This window comes from Sylvia atricapilla, chromosome 2 (assembly GCF_009819655.1).
Source record: "Sylvia atricapilla isolate bSylAtr1 chromosome 2, bSylAtr1.pri, whole genome shotgun sequence".
Taxonomy (NCBI): Eukaryota; Metazoa; Chordata; class Aves; order Passeriformes; family Sylviidae; genus Sylvia; species Sylvia atricapilla.
The window spans coordinates 36,800,476-36,813,843 of record NC_089141.1 but is presented as its reverse complement, the minus strand read 5'-3'; the positions used below and the strand labels follow the sequence as shown (position 1 = coordinate 36,813,843).

Here is a 13,368-nt window from a genome sequence, read left to right as displayed (position 1 = left end):
TCCCTTGCCAAGTTCAGCTCCATCCACATTGGCCTTCCTCACCCCATCTTTACACACCTGGGAACCATTTCTGTACTTTTTCTGGGATCCCTATTCTTGCTTCCACTACCTGTTCAGTTCTTTATTGCCCTTTAATTTGACCAGCAGATCCTGACTCATCCATGTTGGTCTCTTGCCTCCCTTTCCTGATTTCTTACATCTGGTGATTGAGGATTGAGAGCTCCAGTGCTCTAAGGAAAGCATTCTTAAAGATCTGCCAGCTATGTTGTGCTCCTTTGTCCCTTTATCATGGAGTCCTATTGACTAAGCCTTTGAATGGCTGAATTTTGCTTTCCTAAAATTCAGAGTCCTGACTTTACTCTTTGCTTGACTCTTAGAAGTATTTGGAACTGCAGAGAAGTATTTGGAACCTGAAAAAAACACATTGATTACTACATCTTGAGACCATAATGAAAAATTAGTCAAATCCCAGGAGTGCTTTTTAGGAAACCTAGTATTTTCATATTTTAATGAAACTACTCTTGGCACAGACAGATGAGGGATAGGTAGATTTGTCAAACCCTCAGGCAGCTGCAGCCACTGGCACCATTTTATCACAGTCATCAAGACTGTAAGAGGGGATGGCAGGATCTTAGGGTTATGTCAATTCCTGCAAATTAACTCCCATCAAATAAAGTTGTTTTATAACAAAGACAGTGGTTGTCATAAAGAAAGGAGCTGGAAGACCACAGTTTGGGTTATGTGATAAGGACTCATTTAAAACTGCATAGATGGGCAGTCAAATCTGCTCCACTGAACCATGCATTGTGCACTTGCACCAGTGCCATGGGCTGTCCCAGTTGGAAAACATTTGTTTTTGTCCCACACCCTGCTTCTGTGCCCAGTGACACTTTGCTACCAGCCCCAGATGCTGATTTTGGGTCAGCATCAGTCATTGCCCTGGGACAGGTAACTGGGAACAAAGAGGACCAGTCCCACCTGAGGCAGGTCCCTTCTGCAGCTTCAATCAGTGCAGGGAGATGCAGGTCAGAGCCACTCTTCACACATTGCTTTTCAGTGTTGGCCATCATTTGTCATCAGAGTTCAGAGCTGTTGGTGTTACAAGGCTGATCCCAGGAGGCTCCAGTTCAAGGATGCTCATGTTCTTGCTGTGTATCCTCAGCAGGGGGGAGCTTTGATCTCAGTATGTGTCTCTGACAGTCATGTAACCCACGTTGTGCTCATTTGAATTGAAGTGTTTGGCTCCAGTCATGCGGTGTTTCTGTTGTTGTTATTGTTTTGCATGTTTAATTATTTTTTCTTTCTTCATTAAATATTTTGTTCAGGTTGCCTGCTCCCTCCTCCCACAGAAGAATTGGCATTTATGTTATTCACTTTGCTTTTTTATTGCTTGAAGAAAATTTCCATATAATATTATATATATATACTTGTGCTTGTTAATTACAAGTGACACGAATTTGTTTAAACCACAGACAATTAACAGGGAGGGTGAATCATATATGATATACCTCATTCATTTGGCACCATGGAATCCTAGCAGCCCAGGTGTCCACAGCAAGCTCTGGAGCACACCTCCCTGTACAGAGCCCACGTACCCTTTGCTTTACTGTGACTGTCAGAGTCACTGCCAGGGGGAAACATGAGGATAAGGCAAGATGCCAACAAAGTAACATTATACCAGTGTCTTTCTTAGCACTGCTTTGTAAACAGAATGTTGAAATAGAAACATGTATGTATGAGAGAGTCACCTGTTACTGAATTACCCAGCACTTCCCTGTGCAAGGCGCTTGCTTCAATTGATTATGGCTTTTCTAAGTGGGTGGAAATTTTCTGTATCAACCTCAGGCTAGATAATTTTTGTGAAAGATAATAAACATATGGCAGTAAGACAAGAACATTTATTAAATGAATAAGGCATACATATACACAGATAATATATACTCCTACTAAAGATACAGACAGATAATCACAAGCGTCTAATTCAACCAGTTTACGAAGTTTTCACTGCTTCAGCTGGAAATTACCACTCCTTAATGGAAGCACAGAACCTGCAAGTATGCACGTACCTTGTCCTGTAGTGCTAGGCAGAACAGGTCCCTTCACACCAGCTCTTGTTCCAGCTAGAGGAGGGGCAGTTTCTTAAACCTCCCTCATTTCGTTTCCTGCAATTGTGTGATGGTAAACTAAAGGGTTTGGCTAGTTGTAGTGTAGATATTGCATATTGCAGTCATTGCAAATGGTAATGCTGAAGTAGAGCAAATTATTATGTGTTTGGTTTTGTTCAGTACTAGATAGGAGTCTTCATCATTCATGCTTATTGGCAAACTTATCTCAGAATAAGAGGTCATCAGGTATTTAAAAATGGAGCTCCATACAGAGCACGGGATAGTCTTTGCCCAAATACATCAGTGGAAGCTCTCTGCTGGTATCTCCAAATGAGGTATTTTGTCCAAAAAGTGTAAGATGAGGTCACTGCAAGCCAAAAGTGACACCATGCCCCTGTGGCTGGATGGATATTTGGGAGAAAATTCTAGCCCCGTTGAAGTCAGCTGGAGGTTTGCCATTGACTTGATGGAGCCAACATTCCTCTTCTGATGCAGACATTTCACAATAACCTCCTCTGTTGGACTTTCAACACGTGTGTGTTATTTTCATTACAAATAAACAAAATATTTCTAAAATGGACGCCTTCACATATACATTATGCCTGAAGATGACATTAAAAGTTCATCATGGTGCACATGGTAAAATACTAATAATCCATCCTTGATGTCTCTGGGAAAAATTCTGACATGAACAAATCTCCTTTAGGTCATTTTGCTGAATATACAGCAACCAAATTTACAGCTGAGGGTTTATTATTTTTGCAGAATGCACATGCATTCCGAATTTGCCGTGCTCAGAAATGGAGACAAGACATTCATCTGTGTGCTTGGCTTTGGGAAAAGACATCCCTGTGTGTCCGGACACGGGCCCTGGTACAGAGCAGACAGGAAATCTGCCAGACTGCCTCGGCAGGAGGCTGCCTTCAACACGTGCAGCAAGGAACAAGAAATGTCTTAATGATTAATCACTGTCAACCTTTGTTCTCATTAAAGACTTGATTGTCAGACAAGGCTGGTAATGAGGCGCTGTTCCTGGGTCTGTTGCTATGTGATGGTGCAAGGGCTGAATCTGAGCCTTGCACCCTGCAAGATGCAGCTCCCACTTTGCCCAAGTTTAAGGAGTTGGGGTTGATGTTCTAAGAGTGCCTGCTAGTGGCTATGGGACTGTGCAGCTCTCTGACAAGGGATTATGGCAGGACTACAAATAAATCTAAAAATACGATCACAGGGATCTTGGGTGTGAGCAGCTTCCCTGTTGGTGTTGAGCAGGCAAAGTGCTATAATAGGTTTCTATTAAGAATTGCACAAATAACTAACTATCTGTCAAAGTGAGGATTGGCTTCTTTCAGGGATTTGCTCACCCATTTTTATGTTTGAGATTCTGCACAGTGTGACCTATTTCTGAAAACACTTATGAAGTGCACTTAAATTTCAGGGTGTCCAAAAAAATGTCCTTTTAAAAAGCCTGAACACCCCAGATCTTCCAGGGAGAGCTGCAGCAGATGGGTTTGCTGAAATACTAATCCCTCTGCATGATGAATACCTGTTGCATCACTTGAGGTCCAAACATACCCCTCCAATGGGTGACTTAGACCATGAGGATGCAGAAATCAGATGTGTGCTCCCTACTGTCAGGAGTTTTTCCAGTTTCAGTGTCTGAAGGGATTAGTCTGCATTTCCTCTTTGGGCTCCACCACTCAGTTTGTTGAAGGAGTGACACAGCATTTGCTTCTTTTCCCTGGATGGATGAAGGCACAAATATTTCTGGCAGACAGCCTGGGCTTGTGAAATTGCAATGTTAGTGTCCATGTTTCCTTGTGTATGTTCCTTGGAAACATGGTCGGCCCTGAAATTTTTGTCCTGAGAGCTCAGATGTTCTCAGGAGAAAAACACAGAAGATAGTCCCGTGTGGCTGAGCCAACTTCTTATAAACACTCCACAAAGTTACTGAAAGGAACTATTTTACAGCCTTCATCCAGCTGCATCTCTGGATATTAGTCACAGCAAAACCACCTCTTGAGATCTTGCAATATTCAGGTTTTTCAAATGCTGTTTATATATATAAAAGCAATCTTTCTGGAAGGCATAAAAATATTCTCTGACAGGTATTAGGGGAAATTCAACCTATGATAGTATCTTCTGCCTGGTTAATTTGGGAGGCTTTTAGGTCACTCTATACAAGACCTTTAGAAGGTCATCCACTTTTGCTTGACAAATCATTGGGTGTTCATACTCACCCTTCCAGACATCTTACTCCAGTGTGACTAGAAGCATCCAAGATGAAGAGTGCGAAAGAATGTTCCTGTCATCTAATCTGGGTTCCTAACTCAGTTGTCTAAATTAAACATCTGAAGCCTAGTTATACAGCCCCATCTCTCTGTATAGTGAAGGGAGATCTGCAGCAGGCAGTTTAGAGAGAATCTGCTCTAAGGTTTTTGTTAGAGACCTAAACTTTTATGCTGTGTATTTCAGATATCAAAAATGTTGAATGAGTTTGAGCTGCTCAGGAAGATACATCAGGCTGAACAAACAGTAAGAATCTGCTTGGCTATGTTTGTCCCCAGTCTGTCTTACTTCCTTATACACAGATCAGATCCTCAGCTGTTGCACATGAGTTTAACCTCAGGAACTTCTTGGTGCTCTCCCAGTATACAATGGCACAGAAAGCAGCCCTCTGCACTCCAGTCAAGGGTGGGAGTTATTCCTAAAAACACGAAAACTCTTTAGCTTTTTCACTAGAACTGAAAGACTTCTTATTTGAGAGGCACTCTGCTGTGGTCCTGCTGAAGCTTTGTTTTCTTGTCTGAGGCAAGGACACAAGCAGGCAGAGCTGGGAGTTTAAACGACCATGAGAGCCCCAGTATTTAGCAGAAAGGGTGTATATCTGCTTCCATTAAATGCAGCAAAAAAGAGGTGGCTTAGAAAAGAGCTGGCAGGTACTGAAACTGGCTGTTCAGCTAAGCACCCTGTGCTCAGCTTCCTAAAGCTGCATGAGTCAGACCAGCTCTTCTCAATAAGCCTAAGTGCTTGGCCCAGCAGCTGCAGGAGAGCCTCAGTTTGTGGCTGTGGAAGGAGCATGCCAGCTGAGGCTGTGGAGGCTCACAGGGGCCTGGGCTTTGCTACCAGCCTTGCACTACTCTGACACACTGCAGGGCTTGGTTGAACCATTCTCCTTCTCCTCTCCCCTTTCATCCTTCTCCTTTTCCAAGTGCTCAGTTTTCCAGGGTGGTTTGCAGTCAAACCAGAAAGCCCCTGAGAAGCTCACATTGTTGGTACAGCCACTGGTGCCTTGAAGAAATCAACAGAGGAGCCTTTTCCTTCACAATCTTCACTGTAAGCCTGCAGCGAAGTGCTGCACAAGCCCATGATGCCAATTAACACAACTGAATCAAGCTGCTTATGACTGAGGACATCACGCTTAGGTTTGGTCACCAGATGAACAGGACTTTGCACTTCCTTTCCCCTGGAAGCAGCTTTTTGTAAGGCAGGCATCTGTCACCGAGCAGGCTTCCATAAATGGATCTGGAGACTTTTCCTTTCTCCTTTTAATTCTTTGTTTCTTTAAGCCAGAACTGATGCAAAAGAAGAGCAAAAGTCAGAGCTGTCACTCCTGATCTGACACAGGGCACAGAATGAGTTGCCTCGCAGAGGAACAGAAAGGTGGAAAAATTTCCCTTTTCCTTTTGAGGGAAAATCTGCAAGAAGGAGAAGTTCATCTTGTGGCACAGATGTCAGGGCTCCTGGCTGGGAAGCAAACAGCCTCTGTGGGCATTGTGGTTTTGTACAAAATTGACCATTGTTTCCCTTCTGTCCCATCAAAATTATTCATCAATTCAAAGCATTTCCAGGAGAAAGAGAGGAAAGGTTTGCATGTCCTTTTCCAGCCAACTGTCCTTAAACCACTTCTACACTAAGAATGGAGAAACATAAGCTTGCAAAAGGCTTTCAGAGCTCCTGACAAGCTTTGGAGGGAGAGGGAGAGAAGAGGAGAGGAAAAAGAAAAGTCTATTTTATGAAGTTCATATATGTATTAGAAGCCAAAATATCCCTTCATTTATATGGACACAAATCAGCTCAGCAGGGATAGTGAAAGGCAAACTTGGTCTTAAATCCTTTCTTTACTGCTGATTTAAACATTTGAACATAATGCTTATGATGCTTATGAACAAAACCACAGTTGTGCTACCAGCTCTGAGCGGCTCTCACTGTCTTTCTGCATCTCAGAGGTTTTATATGTCACTGTAACATCAAATAACATGGTGCAACACATCTGCTTTGTATGTCAAGCATCACCATATTGAAGCTTCAGCTCTGACAGGGTAGATGGGATTTTGTGGTGGTTGGTGAACACTAACCCAGCCTCAGCTGGCACCACGGATGGCCCTAAAAGAGCTGTAGGTCATTTGCAGGGCTGAAGGAACATGGAACATGCATGAGCGGCACCAACAAGTGGGGGTAACAGTGCCAACAGAAACTGGGGGCAAACCCAAGTGGACATTTGTACCTGTTGGAGGTGTGATGCTTCCAGCCAGTCCCTGACACCTGGCTGTCTGCAGGGATGTGCTCCCCATCATGTTGCCTCCTTGGGGGCAAAGTGGATAGATTACCTTCCTCATGCAGGGAAACAACGTGGGGACACTGTGCAGGCAAGCACTCAGGGCTCCCCAGCTGGAGGGACGCTGGGCTGCCTCTGCAGCCTGCTGGGCAGAGGTGCCCCTGGGCAAGGGGACAGGCATGTCCCACTCCAGACTTTCTTTGGTCACAGCTTTTCAAAGTTAAACCGCATGAACTGCAGCATGGGAACCCAGAAATGACACTAAAAACCAGCAGCTCTAGGTGTGTGGAATTGTAGTAAAGCTGCTTCAGTAAAGCTGGGCTTAGGGCAGGATGAAACAGTTTAACAAAAGCAGGGTGACTCCAACCCAAACCTGCAATTCTGCCCTTACTCTCAGGGATGTCAAAAGGTGTGCTTTGTCCTAGTGCAGGGGCAGACCCCCACATCTCTGACAGCAACCCTTCTGCTGTAACCCTTCTGCTGACTGAATTGCAGTGATGGAAGTGCAGGGTTAGAGCAAGGCTCGATAGCACTGGTTCATGAAAGGTCAAACTGCTGTGCAGCTTGTCCCTGATTTATTAGGAAACTGTTCTTCCTTCTCCCATTGCAAGAGGAAGATCAGCAGGCAGGAGAAGTAACACATCGTAGATTCATAGGCTCACACTGACATTTCATGAACAGCAGAGAAAGGACCAAAGGCAAAAAATCCCAACCTGGCTCCAAGTTGATGATTTACACTGTTTTCTCAGGGTCTGTTTGCCAAGCAGCTGGTGTTTTGTGCCAATGGCTATTACAGAAGAGCTTTCTTTGATAGATACTGTGAATGAACACTACACAGTTTATCTTAAAACAAATTCCACCCCCCGCCCCCCGCTTATATGGGCTGGTAGGGAATGAGGGAAAGAAAAACTTAGGCTTTGTTGGTTTTTGTACATAGGACTGAAAGCACATTCGGGGGAGCCTGCACTATCTGTGCAAAAATGCAACAGATGAATTCTATTAATGGATGGAACATGTGGCTGGGTTCAAGCTAGAGTTGTCATTTGAATATAGAAGTCAAAGCCAATTTATTGTAACATATTTTTCTTTTCAAAATATTTTAGGAAAGACAAAAAAGTTTGCGCAACGACTTGGCAAGCAGGTCTGTTGAGAGGAGGTATTTTCTATCTTGCAGCTAACATAAGGGCTGAAAAATGTGGCAGTGCCGAGCAATCCTAGATTCCTTCTGGAACTGAAAGAAAGTGTGCAGGATATAATTGTGCAAGAGCCCAATAAATTTGAAGGGTGGGTTTGTAACACTGCCTTGGGGGCTGCAGGTGGCTCCAGAAGAAAGTCATGGTTTTTATTTCAGTAACAGTCTTCAAATACTTTATCTAACTAGCTACGCACTCATGTGGCCCCATCTAGAAGCCACAGAGTTATTTTAAAATAGAAATACCCATAACAATCACTGTGTTTCTTCCATGCCAGATGGTAGGAAGATAAGTGGGATTAGTCTGTACTGAGTGTGTGTGCTGCTGGGGAGGGGAGGGATGCAAAAGCTAAGGCGCAGGAATGATCTTCCCTGGAGTTTGCAAAGTGCTAAACATCAATGCTCCATGGTCTTCAGGGCACGGGTAGGCTACGGATGACCAATCCTTGTTTCAGTGCCTCTCAGCCTGTATTTGCCCAAATGCCATGGGGGACAATGGCCATGGAGCAGAGCTTTACTAGGACAGGATTCCAGATCTTGGCTCTACACCTTGGTATTGAGAAAACTGCTGCGTAACAAGGAGCATCAGACTCCCACTGTGGAGTCTTGTGTTGCAAGACAAAAATGCTGCTGCCTCTTAGGTTATACAGAGTTATGTGCTTGGTTCTTATGGCGAATTGCAGGCAAGTGGGGTCAGAGAATGGATGTGTCTCCTGGTTGTTGCGACCTCTTCAGTGTATCCCATTTTCTTTGTAGCTGTGTGTCTAAGAAATACATGGGTATCGAGTGATCCAACATAGGCTGAGTATTTTTGTGTGTGTACTGAGAAAGCTATTTCCTACATTTGGTAAAGGCCCAAGTACCAAACCCTGCTGGAGCAAGTAGGAAGAAAACACGTTGCTGCCAAAGGAAATAATGGCCATGAGAAAAGGAGCAGCATACTGTCATTCCATGTACATTCTGATCTTGCATGAGCATGGTTTGAGTTCTCAGTGCCTTCCCCATTGCTCTCTAAGATGACTTTTTGCCATCCCTTCGTTATGGAGCTGCACAGTGGAAAGAGAAAGCAGATCCAGGTCCCTTGTAAAGACCACCCTAAAAGACTCTTCAAGGTCCTTCCCAGTTACACATTTATTTTACTGAGGAAGTTGATACAGTCTAAGCCTATTTAATCGTGTTGCTAATGGGATTCAATTAGCAGTCTCTCAGAGATTGCTCTTGTCAAGGAGATGACGGGGACTGATGAAAGCAGCACCATTCACTCCACTGTGAAGTATTAACTTACCACCTCTGTATTTTCTAAGAATAGATGGCACTTCTAGCAATAAGTCTGCAGCTTCTCCCTGCTGTTCACCAGATGGTAGGAACCAGCAGACGCCGAGTTTGTTCCCTTGTGGTCAAACAAACTGCTGTACAGCCCGATGCACGTTTCCTGAAAGATTCCCAGGACAGCTCCGTTACTTCTGTTGATGTTTCCCAAGCTCCTGGTGCAATATTGAGGTTTTCCACTGGAACCACCTGGCACATTTTCAGAGTCTTTCCTGAGGGATGAAGTTACTCAATCCCCTTCTTACTTTGTCAAAGCCTTTGTATCGGTTACTTGTCCTGAGAGTCTGTGGGCTGTGTCCTGAACTTCAGCTAATCACATAAAAAGGATTATTTCCTTTTCTTGATGCTTGTTATTATTTTCATCCTTCACGAGCCATTTCTTCTGTTTCAGGAACAACACTCTGTGGTAGGCCAGGGAGCTGGCCCCACTCCAAGCTCCAGTTCTTGCTCAAATCCAAACACTGGAAGTGGTTACATGAACTCATCCCAGCAATCACTGTTGAATCAGCAGCTGATAGAAAAGAAACAGGCTCTGCAACGGCAAATGATGGAGCAAAAACAACTCCTTCTACAGCAGCAGATGTTAGCAGAAGCTGTAAGTTTACTTATTTCTTATTTTACATGGAAAATATTGTCATAAAAACAATAGAAAAGAAAGCTAAGACACCAAGAAGAAAGCCCCCTAAAAGTTCAAGGTTGTTCTGGCAATGCCTAGCACTTCAAGAGTGTATTTTGTATTTTTCAACACTTTCCTAAGCTTCTTTTGAAACCCTCTTCAATCTATACGAAACAACTCAAGTGTCCCAGCTACTGCAGTTTCATTACAAGAATGGTCCAAGCATATGCTTGGTTTTGAGGCATATGAGTATTGTCTGTGGTTTTCTTTGCAAGATAAACCAAGGTGCACTGCTCTGCTACTTTGACCTCAGAGGAAAGTTTACTTCTAGGATCTGTCACCCAGTCAGCAGAATGTAAAATGCCTGTGTGTTAACAAGGATCAGGATTGATTCTGGGGTTCAACACAAGTTTGTGTGCTTGGCTGGGATCATATATGAGTTCTACTTTCTCTGGGTTTATTTTTGCATTTCTAGATATCTGTGGGCTGTGTCCTCAGTTCTCTCTCCTTTGGTATCTGAGAGACTAGTTGGGAGTTTCTGTCCATTTTAGGAGACATGGGGGATTTTATAAAGGAAATAGTTCTTGACTTTTTGATTTATGCAGAAGAAAAACAAAGTTTCAAGTCAGCTCTTTGTGCTGCAGTTTTCTCTCAGAATTTTTAGCAGAACCAAAATTTAATTGCTCAAATAGCTTCTCTTAAATAAAATGTAAATTTAATCAGCTTGGCTTTGCTTTTGTATTGAGTACGTAGAAGCACACATAAAACTTGTCTACGGTTTTTACATGAATTGTAGGGATTTCCTGGCAGTCTGTCTTCTTCACAAGGATTCAGGTTGAGCAGGATATAAAAACAAACCTTACAAATCTTAATCAGACCACTCACTCCTGTCATGAATTGTGGAAATGTCTAAATAACGCAAGAAAGGCTCTTCTCCCAGTGTTTTTAAGTGCTCCTGTGAGAAGAAAATACAGATTTTTTCACTAGAAGGTCCATATGCATGCTGTTTTCAGGCATTTATCCCCAAATTATTCAGATGGCCTTGCATTATCAGGCAGGGCCTGACTTTTTCACACTGACAAGCTGGTTTGCCATTCTGGCAGCTGAGCACAAAACTTGTGCACATTGCAGAAGAGGTGTGATGCTGTCCCAGCAGCTGTCAGTAAAGGCACATGTGCACTAAACTCACAATTTCCTGCCATGGGGGCACATATCCCAAGGAGCCATGTCTCATGAGTGAGTAGTAGCACTTCGGAGGTATAAAATCAACACTGATTCTGATCATTTAGTCTGGTGCCTGCTCTTTCCAGATCTTTATGAGCACAGGGAAGTTAGTCAGGTTTCAGTTCAAGGACTTGGATTTTTATCTTCTCACCAGAGACATGTACCCTGCAAGCTCAAAATAAATAAAAAGTAAAACTCCTCAATTAATATTTTTTTCTGCAATCCTTACCTGCTGTCCTTGCACCCATTCTTGTACTCCAAATGTAAGAGGAAAGACAACACCTCACACATGTACAGGGAAGCACAGGGCAATGTTGAGTGGCATGAAAACAGCCAGCCCAGCGCCATCCTTGCTAGCCATGTGTCCTGCTGGTATCCCCACTGAGGAGAGCTGGGGGGAGCAAAGAGCAAGGATTTTTCGGGTTTTGTGGTCACCCCTTCAGTGTGGGAAGACAGAGTGAGGGGAGGGATGGGCATGGCTGTGGATGGAGATGACAAGCTGAAATTGGAATACACTTTGTACGGCAGTGCAGACATGGCCATTGTTCCCAGAGGCTGAGAGAAAAATTGAACCAGACTCAAACACAATGCAACCAGCAAAGAGATTTCCATAAAGACTTGAGTAGGTGATGGCACAGTTTCACAAGTGACTCTCCTGTGGCCCAGACAGGGTGAAAGGAAGAAATACTTCAGTTTAGCACATACTGAGAAAAGAGAGAGATTGGCAAAACACAGAGCCAGGAAAGCATAAAGAAAAGCAAATTAATATACTTCTACTCTAATCCTCTAGGAGAAAATAACTCCACAAGACCAGCTGAACAGACACTTGACAAGACCACCACCAGATTATAAAGACCAAAGAAGGAATGTGGTCAACATGCAACAAGCAAACCAATATCCTGGTAAGTAGCCATGGGTTCAATGCAACTCTTTCCTTTTTTCCTTCCTCTCAGCTGGAAGACCATCTGTAAGAGCCATGCACACATGGGATGACTGGGGCATGGTTTTCTGGATATCTGCTTCCATCACCACAGAGGCAGTAGATGGTGGCTGTGCTATTTACCTTACTGTCCTGCACCACTGAGAAGTGCTGGTGTGTGACCTGGTGCTTCTTCCAGGCTGATACCACATCTCTCTGTCACAGGGAAGGAAGAGTTGGTACCCCTTCCATTAGCACTATCTGTGGCAGATGTGCACCCAAATACTTGATGCAGAGATGTCCTCTTGACTATGCAACCTCACTGGGTTCAGGTGCTTATCTCACATATATGGTGCATCTTGGTTCAGAGACTGAGATGAGAACCATCCCTCCCTTCAAATGGCAGTTCATGTACAGTGTGAGAACCCTCATACAGATTTTTAAGTACCCCACATTGCACCATCATGGGTAGTACTTTTGGTCTGTTTAATAGGCTGTGCTCGTGGACTTAATGCTGCTCAACAAGCAGCATTTCAACAGATCAGTCAAACAGTAGAGTAAAAGCCCTTGCTCTCTGCCAGAACTGCCCAGGGCAGGAAATGCCCAACATTTCAGGACTGGTCCTTTGCTTCAGCTCTTGTGCCCTGACCTCCTTGGAGAGTCTAGTTTTTGAAGCACTGGATTGCTTGTTTAGCTTTTCGTACTGCTCACCTTGCTGATTGGCTGAAGGCCACTCAGAGAGCAAAGGCAGAGTACGGAAAAAGTGCTGAGGAGAGAGGAGGTGGGGAAAATGCAGCAGATGGGACCAAAGCATGTTCCTTATACTGCAAAAGTGTCTGTGTATGTAAGTATAAAAAGGATCCTTTGCCTTCTAGTATATTTTTGTATGCAACGTGCTAAGGAAAAAGAAGAGATCTTTTTTGTTTGTTTTTCAATAACTGTTGGCTCTGCAGATTCAGCCAGTTATCTGAGTCTTTCCTTTTTACCTATCCTTTGTAGCAAAACTTTTTCAGCTTCTATTATGATTTTAACGAGCTCTGACGTGCAGCTGACTCACATGCCAACCCTCTGCCCAATCTGCTGGCCGTGCGGGAGCCCCAGCCCAGCTCTATAGGGATGGGCCAAGTTGGGCTGCTCAGGCAGCATTCATGCACTTCTTTGCTCTGCTTAAAAGTTCTAGCAGTGATAAGCTTGCTGCAACCTGGAAACTGCTGCTGGACACTTCTGCTTTCTAATGGATCTGGGTGTTAATCTTCTCCAGTAAACCGGCTCAAGCACCCCAGTGTAATAGCCCATGGTGAGGGCCTACTCACTGGCTTGGTACCACCTGTACTCCCAAAATAAATGCTTTAGTAACCCCAGCATTTTGCTGGGGAAGCTTGTGATTTGGTGTGTTGTTTAAAGGCTTGTTCCTGGAATCAAATGATT

General features: G+C 43.9%; 1 protein-coding gene across 1 annotated transcript in view; it reads left to right on the top strand.

Moving 5' to 3' along the window:
- Nucleotides 1-13,368, top strand: part of MAML2 (mastermind like transcriptional coactivator 2) — a 211,936-nt gene that overhangs the window by 188,910 nt on the left and 9,658 nt on the right. Inside the window, exons 4-5 of the mRNA XM_066312940.1 lie at nucleotides 9,573-9,776; nucleotides 11,812-11,923. Coding sequence (XP_066169037.1) covers nucleotides 9,573-9,776; nucleotides 11,812-11,923 — 316 coding nt within the window. The remainder of the gene's footprint in view (nucleotides 1-9,572; nucleotides 9,777-11,811; nucleotides 11,924-13,368) is intronic.